This window comes from Bemisia tabaci, chromosome 1 (assembly GCF_918797505.1).
Source record: "Bemisia tabaci chromosome 1, PGI_BMITA_v3".
NCBI lineage: Eukaryota > Metazoa > Arthropoda > Insecta > Hemiptera > Aleyrodidae > Bemisia > Bemisia tabaci.
Genome location: NC_092793.1, coordinates 38,535,366 through 38,554,915, shown reverse-complemented (window position 1 = coordinate 38,554,915; position 19,550 = coordinate 38,535,366). Strand labels below are relative to the sequence as shown.

At 40.1% G+C, this 19,550-nt stretch overlaps 1 protein-coding gene across 1 annotated transcript in view; it reads left to right on the top strand.

Annotated features, from left to right (window-relative positions):
• Positions 1-19,550, top strand: part of LOC109042780 (polyamine-transporting ATPase 13A3) — a gene marked incomplete at its 5' end in the record, with an annotated part of 286,914 nt that overhangs the window by 121,306 nt on the left and 146,058 nt on the right. The window contains 1 exon segment of the mRNA XM_072300692.1: positions 9,489-9,796. Coding sequence (XP_072156793.1) covers positions 9,489-9,796 — 308 coding nt within the window.

The window sequence follows — 19,550 nt, the reverse complement described above, 5'->3', positions numbered from 1 at the left end:
AAAATTCCATTTGTCCATACCTGTAGTAGAGTGTACCCTGCTCATTCGTGAGCCGACCATCATGGCGGTATGAACCTTGTATTGCGTGTCTTTTTGGTCTTTTGATATCTTTGATGGTTGTGTGTCACTTTCGTTATATAAAAGTGTTCAAGCGTGATAATGGCTTCGTAGTCTTGCTTTCCAGCCCACCACCTTCACACCTACAAACATGGCGACGAGGATCAAGAAGGATAAGTGACAGCCATCAACTGTGCCAGCACGCCATGCATCGCTTCTAAAACCGTAACTAGACTCGTAAGTCTCGCGAAATCGAGTCATTCGAAATCATGATTCGATCATGAAGTTTTAAATAACCAGTTTTAATCAATTTTAGCCTCATTTCGATTTTTGTTCTTTTGTTCCATTTTATGTGTGCTCTTGTTCGGTAATTTTAACAATGGAGTTGAGAGTGCCATCACCTCCAGAACTACCGGGATCTCTTAGCGAAAATTGGAAACGGTTCAAAGAAAGTTACAAGAACTATTCTATCGGGTACGAATTAGACGCGAAAAGTGATGCGGTGAAGAGTTTGTTCTAGACAAGGTAGTCAAGATTTGTCGTTCTGTGGAAACTGGGAAGCAAAGAGCAAATGAAGTGTCCAATGGGAATCAGGTCCATTACATCAAATATCAGCCCAGACCCAACTCCAGCAAACAGCGAAACAGTTTTAATAATCGTCATCAGAACTCTGCGAGTACCTCCAAGCAAGAAAGAACCAGCTCAACTCAACCCCAAGAAAATCTGCAGCAAGTGAGTGAGATCAACTGTAAAAACTGCGGACAACTTCATCCTTATTCGTCAGTGTCCGGCCTTCCGCAAAAGATGTTCAAAGTGCGGGTTCTTTAATCACTTCGCAAGTATCTGTGAAACGCGCTCTAAACCTTCCTCTAGTGCTCCTGCTCAGCGCTCAGCTGATACAGTAAATTTAGCATCATCTTCCATTAATGCCTCTATCCCGTTTAATTCTAATTATGCCAATTACATTGATGCACAAGATTTTGTGATAATCGATGAAATTGTTGTTGATCGTTCCTTACCTAGCTCCGAGAAGCTTCAACCTGTAATTTGTCCGAATGACAGCTCCGAAAAGCGTAACCCTAATAGTGTTATAGATGATAGCTCCAGGAAGTAGGGGTGTTCAAACGAATTCTTGCCGGAACACTATCGACATCGTCTCTTATTGAAACTGGCGGCAGTACCGACAGTGGCCATGATATCGACAACAGCCGGCCTTATCGGAGTTTTGAGAGCTCGCACTCAATACATTGTTGCCCCGTGTGTCGGTTTATCAGATTGCCTGGCGCGGCGGCGCGTAAAATAGATGTACAATTGGCAACAGCTTATTTTCGCCAGCTCCGAAAACTCTGATCGCTATCGGTAAGAGCGCTCTTATCGTAACTTTTTCTTAACGGAACTGTTTCGGTGGCTTACCGACAACCGATTGAACAGCCCTACCAGGAAGCATAATCCGTTCTTTGTCCCCAATTTTTGCTCTGAAAAACCCATCCCGATAAGTGGAAATTTTAATTATTGCTCCGAGAAGCATGATTCCTTAAGTGTTTTTAATAATTGCGCTGAAGCAAATTCCTTAAGTGAAATTAACAAATGCTCCGACATGCAAAATCCACTAAATTCTAATTGCTCGGTGAAGCAAAATGTTCTAGTAATTAATGATAATTATTGCTCCGTGAAGCAAAATGTTCCAGTCAATTGTGATAATCATCGCTCTGTGATGCCCATGTCTCCAAGTATTGTAAACAAAACTAGTGTTTCTCCTGAAATGTCGGTGAATTTGAGTGAGTCAGCAACCGCCAGCACATCTCACACACACGATTCAACCAATACCCTAGTAGTCCATGCGATCAACGATACACCAAGTAGTTCAGCCAAATTCTGGATGCAGAACATTCGTGTGAACAACTCCTTCGTTGACTTCAAACTGGACACAGGTGCGGAAATCAACATTCTACCCAACTACATCTCTCAAAAGGTCAAGAATGTGGATAATGTGCTGACGCCAAATAAATCGATCATTCTGGGATACGGCGGTAATCCAATCGAAACACTTGGTAATGTACTTTTGAATTGCAGTTTACCTGGTCAAAATGTATTATACAAAATTTTATTTACTGTAACCAAAGCAGGCACTGTGCCTCTCTTAGGTTTAAAAACCTGCGTTGATCTAGGTCTCATTGTTAAAGAACAAATTGATTATGTTTCAGCCTCCAAAGATGAAGCTAGCAGTGCTTATTAATTTTCCTAATTCCTTTACAGGTCTCGGAACTTTTCCTGATCTAGTTGATGTTTTTGTTAATCCTAATTCAGTACCTTCAAATGATCCTCCCAGGAGGTTGCCGCATAAAATTTTACCATCTTTAAAGAAGAAACTAGAAACCTTGCTAATCTCTAATATAATATCTAATGATGTCTCTGATGTTGCATGGTATAGTAATTTAGTTGTTGTGGAAAAGGACGACCATTCGATCAGAATCTGCCTTGATCCAAGGAACTTAAATAAAAACATTGGGAGAGAATTATTTCTCATACCCTCATTCGAAGAGATTAAACCTAAACTAGCTGGAAAAAACGTTTTTACAGTGCTGGATATTAAGGATGGATTCTGGCATTGTAGACTTACACATGAAGCATCGAAGTTAATGGGGTTTCACACACCCTTCGGTAGTTATAGATTTCTAAGATTACCTTTTGGCATTGTGTCCCAAGTAGCATTTTTCAACGGAAAAATCGCGATTTTATCGCCGATAAAGTCGCGATTATCCTCGATTTTATCGGCGATAAAATCGCTAGGATCATCAACATTTGAGCGATTATCCTCGATCTTTTCGCGATTCTATTGCGATTTTATCGGCCCGAAAAAATTGCGATTTTATCGCGATAAGATCGAGGATGATCGCTCAGATGTTGATGATCCTAGCGATTGATAAAATCGCCAAAAAAAAGGGGTTAAATTTATCAGCCGATTGCCGTTAGGTTCAGCCGTCAGGTCCTTTGACGAAGACGAGCGTAAAATCCCCGGAGCCTCCGCGGGGATTCGAACCCCAATCGCTACGGTGGAAGGCCAGCACATTGTCACTATGCTATGACCGCTATATGACTTGCGTGTGCGAATTGAAGCCTCTTATACATGGATCGGCGCTTCGCAACCTCACAACTTATGTCTTTGCGTTGACTGACACCGATTTTTCATTGGATTTGGATTTTTTTTTTTTTTTTTTTTTTTTTTTTTTTTTTTAATTTTCCCTCCTCTGTATTTTATTTCATACCTTGAATACGGTTGGTAAAATAAGGTTCTATTGGTAATCTCATCATTCTGTCTCTGTAAAATTACCAATAATAGTGAGATGGCAAAGTTACCGATGGACCTTGGGAAAAACGCCAATAGTTTTTATCGACTGTGGTAGAATTACCGAGATAAAATGGTAAAGTTACCGGGGATTGATTACCAATAAAAGTGGTATTCTTACCTGAAAAAATCAGTAAAAATATCGGTTTTCAGGTAAGCTTACCAGTCTGTATTTGTAACATTATACTAATAATTGATAAAAAAAATGAGATGGTTAAGTTACCAACGGATCTCGGTAAAAACGGCGGCGGCGGAATAGAAACATCTTTCATATGCGTCATTCATGCGTTAATGAAAAATTGCAATTTATTGCAATTTTATCTCTATAAAATCGCGTTCGATAATATCGCGATTTTGTTGCAATTTATCGCGATTTTTCTCCCGATAATATTGCAATAAATCGCGACGTCGATAAAATCGCGATACATTCTCCAATTAAATCGCAATTTATCGCGATCACTGCTACTTGGGGTGCGCTCCTGAGATCTTTCAAAAATTATTAACCAAATATTTTGGAGACATTCCTAATGTCGTTATTTATTTCGATGATATCCTTATTGCTGGGTCAACGGAAGAGGAACATGATATTGCATTTAAAGAAGTGATGAAAAGGGCTGAATCGCTCAATATTAAATTTAATAAAAATAAAGTCCAATTCAAGAAACCTACGATCAACTATATGGGGCATGTTATTAGTGGTGTAGGTATCTCTCCGAATCCTGATTATCTTGAAGCAATCTTGCAATTAAAGAATCCCAGAAACCGGAAAGAGCTACAAAGTTTTTTAGGAACCATCAATTATGTAAGGGAACACATCCCAAAATTAGCAGATCTAGTTGCTCCGCTTAGGGGACTATTGAAAAAAAATTCTATGTTTACATGGCAACAAATTCATTCTGATAGTTTTAATAAAATCAAGGAAGCAGTGTGCGCCATCAGCAATCTGACTAGTTTTGATCCCAAAAAGCCAATTCTTATTCAATGTGACGCTTCACAATTTGGTCTTGGAGCCTGTCTGCTCCAGAATCAAAAGCAGGTTGCATTTGCGTCAAGGAACTTATCAGATGCTGAAACGCGCTACGCTCAAATAGAGAAAGAACTACTTAGTATTGTATTTGCGGTAAAACGTTTTCACAACATGGTCTATGGTTTTAAAATCTTAATTGAAAACGATCACAAACCACTAGAGCCGAGTTATAAAAAGAATATCTCTCAAATAATGTCCAACAGATTGCAGCGTCTTTTGCTGAAATTGCTTCCATATGATTTAGAAGTTAAGTACATACCGAGAAAAGATAATCTCCTAGCTGATCTTTTGTCACGAAATTTTATTGTTAGTAATAAACCTGAGGATGAAATTCAACTGAATGATGTTGTTCACTGTGTGGATGTTAAATTTCAGCTGTCCAATGCAAAATTCTTAGAACTTCAAAACGCTACTCTAAATGATCCTCTCATTAATCAGGTCAAGCAATTGCTTATGACAGACTGGACTAAATGCAATGTAGAAATGCTCCAGCCATTTTTCAAAATAAGATGTGATCTAACAATTAATGATGAGATATTGTATTTTAAAAACCGAATAGTCATACCAACAATACTAAGGCCTAGCTATTTCAAGTTGTTACATGGCAACGCCCACTTAGGAACAGGGAAAACCATAGAGAAAGCTAAACTCATATGTTACTGGCCTGGGTATGTGTCCGATATTGAAAATTATGTCAAAGCATGTATTGTATGTACTAAATTTAGCCCCAAAAATGTCAAAGAACCGCTAATCCCTCACACTGTTCCAACAATTCCATTTCATAAGTTAGGAGCAGATATCGCTGAATTTCAAAAGAAAAATTATTTAATTGTAACTGACTATCACTCCAAATGGCTTGAAATTAAGCATCTTAGGAATAAGACAGCCTCTGAAGTTGTCACAGTTTTAAAAGAAATATTTAGAACTCATAGTATTCCAGCACAAATTGTCGCAGACAACCAACCATTAGGATCTTTTGAAGTAAAGCAATTTGCTGATCAATTTAATTTTACAATCGTTATCTCGTCTCCGAGGTACCCTCAATCTAACGGCATGGCCGAATCAGCTGTGAAAAGGGCAAAATCACTCTTGCGAAAAGTGTTAGAAAGCAAAAGTGACTTAGATTTAGCAATTCTGGAATATAACAATGCTCCCTTAGTTGAATTAGGCGCATCTCCTGCTCAAATGTTAATGGGAAGAGTCCTGAGAACTCAAATTCCTATTAGTGAAAAAGTTTTAAAACCTGAGACAGTTAATGTAGAAGTTAAAAGGCAAAATCATCTTGACAAAGTTAAACATAATTATGATCAAACAGCAAAATCTAAAGAAGATTACCACAGTGGTGAGAACATATGGCTTCTTGACACAGATAACAGGTGGTACCCAGCAGTAATTGTGGAAAAATTATCTAATGTTCCTAGGTCATATATTGTTAAAAACTGTAATGGAGTAATCTTGAGAAGAAACTCTAAGTTTATCAGAAAGCGGTGTAGCCATATTCCTCAAACACAAACAAATCATTTATGGATCTTCGATGAGTTGAACTCAAATTCCGAATCTCAAATTGAAAGTGAATGCGATAAAATACAAAGTGATGAACCTCCCGCATTTAGTCAAACAAACATTGTGAAATTACCTGTTGTATCAAAGAATACTGAATCTCAATCCCAAGAATCTGAGCCGTTAAGCGAGGAAGACTCTGATATCACTGTCATTGAAAATCAAGAAATAATATTAAATGAGTCAAGCTCAGAGAGTGAGGATTTTCTAGGTTTTGAGACTCAGCCAAGCTCATCAACCCCTGTGCAGCAAACTGAATCTGTAACTCATCAAGTAGGCATACGGAATCTTGATAAATCAAGTAGTAACTTTAATCAAATTTTTGCCTCTCCAATCAAACCTGCCACTAGAAATTTCGGTAGAGGTTGCCCAAAAAAGCTGGATCCCAACTTTGTTTCTAAGTAAATTCCGGTCTCTTACAAAATAATCGGACCTTATTATGCACTACAAAGTAAATCCAAATTAACAGTGTAATATTTTTGTACTAATTCCATTATGTATAACACATTTTCAACTAATTCAGACAAATTTGTCATCTGTTAACAGCCTATTCTATATCAGTGTCTGTAATTACTTTTGTCATTGTAATGTTGCAGTAACGAAATGCACTTGTGTATTTTATAAACTTGAAAATGAAATGCTAGTGTAAAATATTTTAACTGTGTTTTAATTAACAGGATGATGCCTAATATTTAACCTTAAAACTTAGTGTTAAAATTTTAGCAAAAAATGGTGTCTTTTATCAATCTTAGCTTCATAAAAGCTTATTTGCGATTAATGCCTCTTCGGCTCTAAACTAATCAACACCTTCGCGGCTCATTGTTCAATGTTGTGTTACGGCTACTTGTTCATGAAGGCTTCTACGGCTCGCTGTTCATTATTGCGTCTGTACCTCATTGCTCATTGTGCCTGATAGGTAATCTAATTTGTTCTATTAATGCCCCAATGGCTTGTGAGTTTATAAATGCCCCAATGGCTATGTGTTCGATTAATGCCCCAATGGCTAGTGAGTTATTAATGCCCTAATGGCTATTTGTTCGATTAATGCCCCAATGGCTAGTGAGTTATTAATGCCCCAATGGCTATGTGTACGATTAATGCCCCAACCCAAGTAGCAGTGATCGCGATAAATTGCGATTTAATTGGAGAATGTATCGCGATTTTATCGACGTCGCGATTTATTGCAATATTATCGGGAGAAAAATCGCGATAAATTGCAACAAAATCGCGATATTATCGAACGCGATTTTATAGAGATAAAATTGCAATAAATTGCAATTTTTCATTAATGAAAGATGTTTCTATTCCGCCGCCGCCGTTTTTACCGAGATCCGTTGGTAACTTAACCATCTCATTTTTTTTTATCAATTATTAGTATAATGTTACAAAGACAGACTGGTAAGCTTACCTGAAAACCGGTATTTTTACTGATTTTTTCAGGTAAGAATGCCACTTTTATTGGTAATCAATCCCCGGTAACTTTACCATTTTATCCCGGTAATTCTACCACAGTCGATAAAAACTATTGGCGTTTTTCCCAAGGTCCATCGGTAACTTTGCCATCTCACTATTATTGGTAATTTTACAGAGACAGAATGATGAGATTACCAATAGAACCTTATTTTACCAACCGTATTTCAAGGTATGAAATAAAATACAGAGGAGGGAAAATTAAAAAAAAAAAAAAAAAAAAAATAATCCAATGAAAAATCGGTGTCAGTCAACGCAAAGACATAAGTTGTGAGGTTGCGAAGCGCCGATCCATGTATAAGAGGCTTAAATTCGCACACGCAAGTCATATAGCGGTCATAGCATAGTGACAATGTGCTGGCCTTCCACCGTAGCGACTGGGGTTCGAATCCCCGCGGAGGCTCCGGGGATTTTACGCTCGTCTTCGTCAAAGGACCTGACGGCTGAACCTAACGGCAATCGGCTGACAACTTTAACCCCTTTTTTTTGGCGATTTTATCAATCGCTAGGATCATCAACATCTGAGCGATCATCCTCGATCTTATCGCGATAAAATCGCAATTTTTTCGGGCCGATAAAATCGCAATAAAATCGCGAAAAGATCGAGGATAATCGCTCAAATGTTGATGATCCTAGCGATTTTATCGCCGATAAAATCGAGGATAATCGCGACTTTATCGGCGATAAAATCGCGATTTTTCCGTTGAAAAATGCTACTTGGGAATGGCTTCTCTGTTTTTATCAATGCCTAAATGGCTTATTATTTATAAAATGCCTTACTGGCTGCATTGCATTTGCTTCCTTCGGGTAAGAGAGGAAAAAGGAATTTTTTTCATTATAAAAGGGAGGTGTTGGGGTTGTCGGTGGCTCACCAGCCATCGATGACAACAACCCTCATTCGTGAGCCGACCATCATGGCGGTATGAACCTTGTATTGCGTGTCTTTTTGGTCTTTTGACATCTTTGATGGTTGTGTGTCACTTTCGTTAAATAAAAGTGTTCAAGCGTGATAATGGCTTCGTAGTCTTGCTTTCCAGCCCACCACCTTCACACCTACAAAAACCTCCCTCATTTCCTTCCGGTCACTCCTTAATCAAGTGCACTTGCTTCCTTCTCTTGCTCTTAGCTTGGCGCACTCTATAGCTATTACCCACATATATTTCTTAACTGCGATCGCATCAGCAGGAACAAAAAGATCGTCTTCAGTCTGTATTCCTTGGAATTGCTCATCATTTTTTTTAAATTGATTGCCTTTCTTCCCTTTTTCATTGAATTTTTGTCCATATTATACTTTTCTTTTTATTGTATTTTCTTCATAGGTACTCATTCAGTTTCTTCTTTCCCTTCTTTTTTTTTCCTACCTATCTCATTCCTTTTTCCTAAATTTATTTTATTATCTTTTCGATCATTTTCTTTGATAATGTCTTCAAACCGAAATTTTGAAGAATTTTTTCCGTTTTTCCTTTCCTTCTTTTCTCTTAAATTTTTTTTCTGCTTGTTTATTTTTGTTTTCACTTTCCAGTTCTTTCAAACCCTCATATGTATTTTTCCCCTTTCTTTTCTTCATTTTTTCTTTCTATTTTCTTTCTTCCTTTTTTAATTTATTGTTTCCCATTACCATTTCCTTTTCTTTTATTATTTTTCCTTCTTACTCCTATCTCTCTTTATAATCTTCTCTTTTTTATAATTTCCAGTCAGAATGAAGCGGCTACAGAGCGAGTCGCGTAGGAAGCGTGTAGCGATTACTTCGAGAACCAACGGGCGGGAGCCCTTAGGCTAGATGTGACGACTCGCTGTAATGAGCCCGAAATGGCTGGTATAGAATAATCTTGCCTTAACAAAAAAATTTCGTTGGGTCTCAGAAAGTAATGACTATGATAGGCTCTCCTTCGTATGACATTGTTTTTCCTCTAGATAATGAATAACATGTAACAGAAAAGTTGCAGTGTTGCAAATCCAGGTTAAATTGTTTTCAGTCGTCCCATCAATGTAACTAGTGATAGAATTAATCAGAGGCTTACTTTACAGGTGAAAGTGCACCTGTCCTTAAAACTGCTCTACCGAAACAAAATATTTTATACAGTGAACTTGAGGATGAAAATCACACTTTATTCTGTGGCACAATTGTTCTCCAAGGCCGCTGCACCACTGGAAAATATCAACCAATTTATGCTGTTGTCCTCCGAACAGGCTTCTTAACAACTAAAGGAAGCTTAATTAGGTCCATTTTATATCCACCTCCTGCTGATTTTAAGTTTGATAAAGATACTCACAAGTTCTTATGGATTCTATCAGTCATTGCTGCTCTTGGTTTGATCTACACTGTAATGTCAAAGGTAAATAGGTATTCCTAAAAATCTTTGATTTTCGTCGGTACTGTTTATGCTGTCAAAACAGTAGTTGGAGTGTTTTTAACACGACTTCTTTACTCAAATTTGCATTAGGTAATAGATTCAATAATTTAAACCGAGAAAACATCTATACTTACAGTCCAATTGGGCCTGTTGCACCAATTTTTTTTATTGCTTTAATCGAAAGATTTAAGGCTCCTGATGTCACAGGAATTTTCCCGGAGTTTTTTGATCACCGGAAACCCCCAAAAAATCAACTTAAAAACGCCTCAGAATTTGGATTTTCAAAACGATCGTTTCGGGTCCGCCATACTTGTGACGTGAAATGATATGACAGACCTGGTTTCTTCATCACTTACCTACAATGTATTTTCCCGTAAGGAAATGGCAGCCGCTTTTCAAATGCAAATATCGAGTCAATCGATAATTTTTTGATCAAAATGGAAATCAGGAATGGATTCCTCGTACGTTTAAATGGTTAAAACCTTTATTAGATAAATAAGAACCGACGGGATAAACCCTATTTTTAAGGAAGACTGTAGTCAACGGGCGATTGTTTACATCTGCTCAGTGATAACAGACATGGACATTAGCTCGATATTTGGCCATTTTCATGAGTTTTTACTTTTTTGTCACTATTTGAAGGTAAGATTATTTTGTAAATAAATTGTTTAGTGCCTTAGGATCATGTTAAAAGCTGTAAAGGTACACTTTGTTACTTATTAATTCAGATCACACTCCGGCAGTCCAACGCTCAAACCTGGATGTAGCGAGTCAGTTGTTACTTCTTACTATTTCACCCTTTAATGCTTCACTGAAGACACCAAAATGATAGTATCAATCATTGATGATCATAGAGTACAAAAGAGTCGCAAAGTACTGGAGCGCCGATGAAGCCAATCCACGAACAGGCGTTTCCGAGCCGCGTGTGCTCCGAAAAGTGTGAACCAAGTGTGAACCCAACGGCATTTTGTAACACGGCGGCAGATGGAGAGATCAAGAACTGCTTGTGTTTTTTCGACATTTTATAATTCAATCAGCATTAATTTTTGCAAATTTTGCCATTAAAAGGTAGTCAAAGCCATAATGAATCTATTGATGTATATTACTCCTGGATAATATTCATATTGGAATTTAATTTCTGACTTATACAAAGTGTGAACCAACCGGCATTTCTTATCACGGCGGCTTACGGAAAAAGCAACGACTGCTTGTGTTTTTTCGACATTTTTTAATTCCATCGATATTAATTTGTGCAAATTTTGCTTCACTGAAAAAAAACACTCCGGCCGTGGAAGCCGTACTTACGGGCTATATAGACATACCGTCCGTGTTCCAGGCTCAGAGGCCGAAAGTTCCGGGCGTAGCACCCGGAGCACTTCGACTGCTCCGGGTGCTACGCTCGGAACTTTCGGCCTCTGAGCCCGGAACACGAACGGTATGTCTATATAGCCCGTAAGTACGGCTTCCATGGCCGGAGTGTTTTTTTCAGTGAATAGATATTCTAAGCCATTATGAATCCATTAATGTATGTTACTCCTAGATAATATTCATATATGGGCTCAATTTCAGACTTATTACCGGCCTACTTAGCTGATTCAATTTGTGTGGACCTAGCCGACGAACGGAGCCGAGTCGAGAGTGGGGTAGGGGTGTTCAAACGAATTCTTGCCGGAACACTATCGACATCGTCTCTTATTGAAACTGGCGGCAGTACCGACAGTGGCCATGATATCGACAACAGCCGGCCTTATCGGAGTTTTGAGAGCTCGCACTCAATACATTGTTGCCCCGTGTGTCGGTTTATCAGATTGCCTGGCGCGGCGGCGCGTAAAATAGATGTACAATTGGCAACAGCTTATTTTCGCCAGCTCCGAAAACTCTGATCGCTATCGGTAAGAGCGCTCTTATCGTAACTTTTTCTTAACGGAACTGTTTCGGTGGCTTACCGACAACCGATTGAACAGCCCTAGAGTGGGGAGCGCCGAGCGCGAGTCTCTGCGTATGCGTCATCGCTAGTCGCCGCACACTAGTCTCCGGAGAACTGGACAAAACAGCCTCCAAAAGTGACTTCATCGACGATCCAGCACTTTGCGACTCTATTGTAGGTACTCTATGTTGATGATGAAAAAAACTTACCTTAGACATTACTGATGAGATGAGGAGACCGGTATGTTTTAGCTGGAGGCAAGGAAAGTAGACGTAGGATCCTCGTTCGGTTACCAGACTTTATCGATAAATTTTTCTGTATAGTGTTACATTTAAAACACACAGGATTTTAAAATAACATAAGTTTATAAAACGTGGGAACGTTCTGAATGATACTGAGATGTTTGTTGAAGAGATGATTCACACGCATTGAGAGAACATCCATGGTTTCAGCGTTGGACTGCCGAGTGTGTTCTGAATTAATAAGTAACAAAGTATACCTTTACAGCTTTTAACATGATCCTAAGGTTTAAAAAATTGATTTACAAAATAAACTTACCTTCAAATAGTGACAAAAAAGTAAAAACTCATGAAAATGGCCAAATATCGAGCTAATGTCCATGTCTGTTATCACCAAGCAGATGTAAACAATCGCCCATTGACTACAGTCTTCCTTAAAAATAGGGTTTATCCCGTCGGTTCTTTTTTATCTAATGAAGGTTTTACCTATTTAAACATACGAGGAATCCATTTCTGATTTCCATTTTGATCAAAAAATTATCGATTGACTCGATATTTGCATTTGAAAAGCGGCTGCCTTTTCCTAACGGGAAAATAGATTGTAAGTGATGAAGAAACCATGGCTGTCATATCATTTCACGTCACAAGCACAGAATACATATGGCTCCACCAATCACAAGTATGGCGGTTGAAAAACGACCGTTTTGAATGGGTCGGTTCCAAAAACAGCATTTTTTAGTTTGAGAGGTCATTTCAAGGTTTTTTAGTAGCGCCATCGTTCTTTTCGTGAAATTTGCCACAAGAATGAGCCATCAATTTGCAAATCCCCGCACCTTGCAACAGGCCCATTTTCTCACGAGGTGACTCATCAGAAATGTTAAAGTATCTCTTTATTTTATTTTTTGTACTTTTCCATAGGTACTTCGTCGGCATCGTTTGTCCCAGGATTACCATTAATTTGCAATTTCTGAGCCTATTTCTCAATACCGCGGCATCGCAACATGCTGAGTACTAATTTGTTCGCAAAATTTCGAAATGACCGAATGGGAACAGAACGCATGCAAAATTGCAACCAAACACCTACGTCTCGTGTAAATCTTTAAGGGTCTTACTTAAATTAAATAGAACTGGGAATGGATCAATCTCAACGACAGAGCTACTCTGCTCACCTAATACATATGAGAGACAGTAATCTTTGGAAAAAGTGACAGATATTTTTCGCGCCGCGAACTAAAGCGTCCAGCCCACGTACAAACTGGGGCTCTCAAACTGGCACTAATTCTTCTATTTCTCAGCCATTTCTGCACGGAATGCCTTGAAAATTTCAAGATCTGATCTGTGATGTATCCCGAACACATCGGTCACCCTCAAAGATCGTCGGGCCGACGATCTTTGAAAGGCAACAGTCAACAGTTCCATCGATGAGCCTCTTTGAGGCCCCTAGTTTGTAGGTGGGCTGGACGCTTCAGGCCAGCTGGTATCTCCTTTCCAGCCGAGCGCAGCGCTCCTATCACCGCGCCACCGGCGCGGCGCGGCGCACTATGGTCCCAATCCGCTCGGGAGCGCTCAAAAATCGATATTTATGAAATTGGACGACATTTTTTTTTCAAGTCAAAATTGATAAATATAGTATCTACGGGTCATAAACTACACGTAGTATACCTCAAAAAAATTTCTAGTCACTTTGAAAGTGTCACAAACTGTGCAAATAGTCGGATACGTATTTTCTGACCCGTGAAGTGGCTATTTCTAACAAAGCGTTCGGAGCCTCTCCTGAATCATGAAATTGTCTCTCAGAATTCTTGCTTATACCATTTTGTAGAGGACTCTAAGAGGATTGTAACGCACTAATTACAATTTTTCTCCGAGGTATTCTGACACATCCCACACAAGGTAGAATTTGGATACCTATTTTTCATAAAAAAATGCCGATTTTTCCCACGAACTTTCATTTTAAAAAAAAGTCACCAAAGGTCACCTAATAGGACACCTTTAGGGAGCTTCTACACATTCTTGGGAAGCTACAGTAGAAATATTTCGTGCTTTGGTTTGCTTTTTCTTGAAAAATCGAATTTACTAGGTCTCTAAGTCGGTGGCTAAAATAACGGTATTTAGCAAGTTTAGCCATCGATCAATCTGCAGTCGTCTTAAACTTTTTTGAGGCATGCGACACCTCCAAAAACGTGCTTAAGTAGTCTCTATGAATCCTTAAGAAGGTCTTTAAACCAAAAATTGTTGGTTCTTCTTGCTTTTTGGACGAATTTTGAATCTTTTTCGTACCTGCGTGTTTCCTTCAAAATACTGTTTTACAACCCTGGAAAGCCCCTCGAAAAATATTCTGAGACATTTGGCACCTCCAGAGACACTTTTAAGTCGTTTCTGCAGATCCTTAGAAAGGCAACGGAACCAAAAATAATTGCTTCCGCCTGCTTTTTCGACCAAATTTGAATTTTTTACGTGCCTACGAGTTTGCTCCAGAAAAACTCAATTTTTTGCCCTGAAAAACACCTATAGTTGCAGGCTTAACACGTGCTAAGCACTTTTGCATCTACAGAGACGCACTTATGTAGCTTCTATGAATCTTTTTGAGGTTGACCATTTCGAAAAAAATTTGGTTCCCCCTATTTTTGGAGATTTTTTGAAAAGTTTTCCGTTCCGCAGTTTTATCTTTAAAAATGCTCTTTTCAATCCTAGAAAGTACCTATTGATGTAAAATTTCTTACTCCCCGAATATTTATCCATTGTTGATTGAATTTTTCTTAACGTGACAATATTGCACCCCCGCTCTTCAACATTGTTATGTACCCGATTTGCGTTTCCCGTCAAATCAACATAAAGAAAAGTCTTCTCTGAAGCATTATTTCGACATTTTTAAAATACAAATGAATTTTAGATCTATTTCATTTTTTTCAGTTTAGTTTTCCTTAAAAAAAAAAAAAAAAATAATAATTGGGGGGAAAAATTAAAACATCCTTAATTTTGCGTGAACTGCACATGTATGTGCAATGAACGCATGGTTTTCATCCAATCTAAGCAAGTATAACAAGCCAATCGTATGGCAGTTTGTGATTTATGTGAAAAAATGACAGTAACTTTTGCAAATGATTTTTTAGGGAAAAGCGGAGGTCAAATTCAGATTCAGCGCATCAAAATCATGAGGAAAACATATCTTAAATGTATTTATACTCAAACGGAGAGCCGCTATGATTTTTGATCACTGAAAAGTGAATTGGGACCATAGTGCGGCGGTTGCTCCGCCACTGATTACGCTGCGCTCGCGCCGTCCGCCCCTCTTCCCCGCTCCACGATTCGCTCCACGACGCCCATCCCAGCCTTCCACAGCATCCGCTAGGTAGCGCCGATGGCTCGGCCGCGGACGTGCTCCGCTTCTTTTGAATGATTCGAATTTGAAGACATCCCCACGGCCGAGCCCAGGAAAATCGAGCTCTTCCGACGATACGATGTGACTCCGCTTCGTATCCTCTCCTAGCCCTTGATCCGAACTTAGATTCAAGTGTGGCCACCGCTCTGCTCCAGCCTCGCAGCCAAGAAAGTTGATCTGACTCCGCTTCAGCTTTCGGTTAGCCCCTCGATCCGAATCTTGATTCGAGCGCGGCTCTGGCTTCCTCTCAATCATCGTCAGCCAAGAAAACTGAACTGACTCCGCTTCAGTTTTCCAATAGCCCCTCGATCCGAACTTTGATTCGAGCGCGGCTCTGGCTCCTCTCCTGCCACATCTCCAGCAGCGCATCAGCCAGCTGCAACCTCTGTGGCCCGCCTGGATATTGAAGGCGCTCCCAACTGCGTGAGTAACTAACTCTACCATCTTCCTCAGCGATGATCTCGGTCTGTTCAGGTCAGGTCAGCCTGTGACCCCGGCTCCTCTCACCTTCCGTGTGGTGCTGTCGTCGTGGGTCTCACTCACTGGAGTTCCCGTCGCCAGGCAGATCCCTGAGTGATCGCCTTGGACTATTTTTGGAAAGAGTGAACACCCCGAGGGCTATTCTCTCGCGACAGCACGGGACGAAGACTCTACTGAGCCGTGTCACAGGCTGCACTTGGCTGCACTGTTCCGAAACTACGAGCACATCGCCCTCCCCCCCCCCCCTTATGAGGCAACTCAACTGGCTGACGCCCCCCCCCCTCTCCACTTTACGAGCGTCATCCGGCGTCTCGGGTGTTTCACCTGAGAGTAGCCCGAGGGGACATCCCTTTGGGGTTTTTACGCGCCGCCGGCGCAAAAACCAACTCCATTCGCCGTGGTCTCGCCGAGACCCACGCACCCTCCTTTTAGTAGGCGCATTGAGCGCAAACAGATATTGAACTCGAGATGTTGATTACACGTGAAGCGGGAGTTTACTACGGGTGTTTTATTTCTGAGCGGCTATTATTTAGAAATATTTGTATACATCTCAGTATCAATTTTATATTTTCGTTTGTAGCATATCACTACTGCAGGAAAATACAATTTTATCGAATATGTTTTCTTTTTATCCATATCTGTGTTATGTTGTTGTTTTTTGTTTTATACCTGGTCAAAATAACGCAAAATATTCACCTCACATTCATAATTATCAGTTCAGTTACCCCAGTTGACATCGTTTAACCTAAAAAAATTAATTTTGTTCAAATATTCCCGCCTAGAAACTCCAGGAACACATGCGTGTGCGTCGAGTTAGGGAACTTCGGTTGGGGCATCAAACTCGCGACAGTTCCGCCGTCGGGACAAGGCCTGACTTCACAATGAGCGAGTACGATATCACTTTGAAGTCATGTCACGATCAGATCACTATGCTATTCTTCATACAGGGTTATCCAAAAGTCACTGACCACCCCTGTAACTTTTTTCCAAATTGAGATAGAAGTTTGAAACTTTGGGAATGTTCCTCGGTCTAAAGTAGCAATTTTTTGGTCCCCCCAAAATTTTGGGGGGCGGCCCCCCTTAAGGGGGGCGGGGGCTAACTTTTTTTTTCAAATAGCAACCCCCCCTTTGTGATACCTCATTCGAAAGATAATAAAAAAAGAAAATTTTTGGCGCAAACCGCAGGTCAAAATGTTCATTTTTGACAAAATGGCGGCCGGTCAAAGTTCAAAATGGCGGACATTTGGCATCTCCGTTGTTTATTGACGGATTGGTGTGAAACTCGGAATCCTAGGGTTTTTCGAGATGAGAAAAACGATTCTGGCATTTGTTTTCCAGAAAAGTCAGTCCTTTTCAAAATGGCGGCGGTCAAAATGGCGGCCTCGAGCGGGAAGCGGATATTTAGGTTGCATATCGTTGGATTTGCATGAAACTTGGTATCTGGGGTTATTTCGGCACGAGAAGAACGAATCTTTCATTGGATACCTGAAATCTTGACAAATTCCTGAATGGCGGCGGAAAAATGACGGGAAATCAGTTTTACGGCTCTTTTACCGATGGATTAGCATGAAATTATTTGATATTTCAAGAATCTAATGAAAGATTCTTTTATAACGAGCCAAAAACCGCCAGGAATTCAAATTTCATGCAAATCCGTCGGTAAACAGCCGTAAAACTGATTTCCCGCCATTTTTCCGCCGCCATTCAGGAATTTGTCAAAATTTCAGGTATCCAATGAAAGATTCGTTCTTCTCGTGCCGAAATACCCCCAGATACCAAGTTTCATGCAAATCCAACGATATGCAACCTAAATATCCGCTTCCCGCTCGAGGCCGCCATTTTGACCGCCGCCATTTTGAAAAGGACTGACTTTTCTGGAAAACCAATGCCAGAATCGTTTTTCTCATCTCGAAAAACCCGATGATTCTAAGTTTCACACCAATCCGTCAATAAACAACGGAGATGCCAAATTTCTGCCGTTTTGAACTTTGACCGGCCGCCATTTTGTCAAAAATGAACATTTTGACCTGCGGTTTGCGCCAAAAATGTTCTTTTTTTATTATCTTTCGAATGAGGTATCACAAAGGGGGGGTTGCTATTTGAAAAAAAAAGTTAGCCCCCGCCCCCCTTAAGGGGGGCCGCCCCCCAAAATTTTGGGGGGACCAAAAAGTTGCTACTTTAGACCGAGGAACATTCCCAAAGTTTCAAACTTCTATCTCAATTTGGAAAAAAGTTACAGGGGTGGTCAGTGACTTTTGGATAACCCTGTATACTTTCCTATCCTTTCTTCCTTTTTATATCCTATTTCTATCCTATCCTTTTTATACTTTTTTTAGTGTCAGTTTGGCGTAGGTAAGTTGGATGTTACTTTTGCTGTAAATACAGGGTGCGGCAAAAGTCCCGGGACGGCTGTTTATTTTTTAAACGGCTTCACGTAGAAAAACGAATTTTGGAGGATGTTCTTGCGTCAAAGTAAGCTACTTTTTGGCACTCCCCAAAATTTGTTTGGGGGCCCCCCTAGGGGAGGGCGGGGGGCAACTTTTTTTTTCAAATAGCAACCCCCCCTTTGTGATACCTCATTCGAAAGATAATAAAAAAAGAAAATTTTTGGCGCAAACCGCAGGTCAAAATGTTCATTTTTGACAAAATGGCGGCCGGTCAAAGTTCAAAATGGCGGACATTTGGCATCTCCGTTGTTTATTGACGGATTGGTGTGAAACTCGGAATCCTAGGGTTTTTCGAGATGAGAAAAACGATTCTGGCATTTGTTTTCCAGAAAAGTCAGTCCTTTTCAAAATGGCGGCGGTCAAAATGGCGGCCTCGAGCGGGAAGCGGATATTTAGGTTGCATATCGTTGGATTTGCATGAAACTTGGTATCTGGGGTTATTTCGGCACGAGAAGAACGAATCTTTCATTGGATACCTGAAATCTTGACAAATTCCTGAATGGCGGCGGAAAAATGACGGGAAATCAGTTTTACGGCTCTTTTACCGATGGATTAGCATGAAATTATTTGATATTTCAAGAATCTAATGAAAGATTCTTTTATAACGAGCCAAAAACCGCCAGGAATTCAAATTTCATGCAAATCCGTCGGTAAACAGCCGTAAAACTGATTTCCCGCCATTTTTCCGCCGCCATTCAGGAATTTGTCAAAATTTCAGGTATCCAATGAAAGATTCGTTCTTCTCGTGCCGAAATACCCCCAGATACCAAGTTTCATGCAAATCCAACGATATGCAACCTAAATATCCGCTTCCCGCTCGAGGCCGCCATTTTGACCGCCGCCATTTTGAAAAGGACTGACTTTTCTGGAAAACCAATGCCAGAATCGTTTTTCTCATCTCGAAAAACCCGATGATTCTAAGTTTCACACCAATCCGTCAATAAACAACGGAGATGCCAAATTTCTGCCGTTTTGAACTTTGACCGGCCGCCATTTTGTCAAAAATGAACATTTTGACCTGCGGTTTGCGCCAAAAATTTTCTTTTTTTATTATCTTTCGAATGAGGTATCACAAAGGGGGGGGTTGCTATTAGAAAAATAAAGTTGCCCCCCGCCCTCCCCTAGGGGGGCCCCCAAACAAATTTTGGGGAGTGCCAAAAAGTAGCTTACTTTGACCCAAGAACATCCCCCAAAATTCGTTTTTCTACGTGTAGCCGTTTAAAAAATAAACAGCCGTCCCGGGACTTTTGCCGCACCCTGT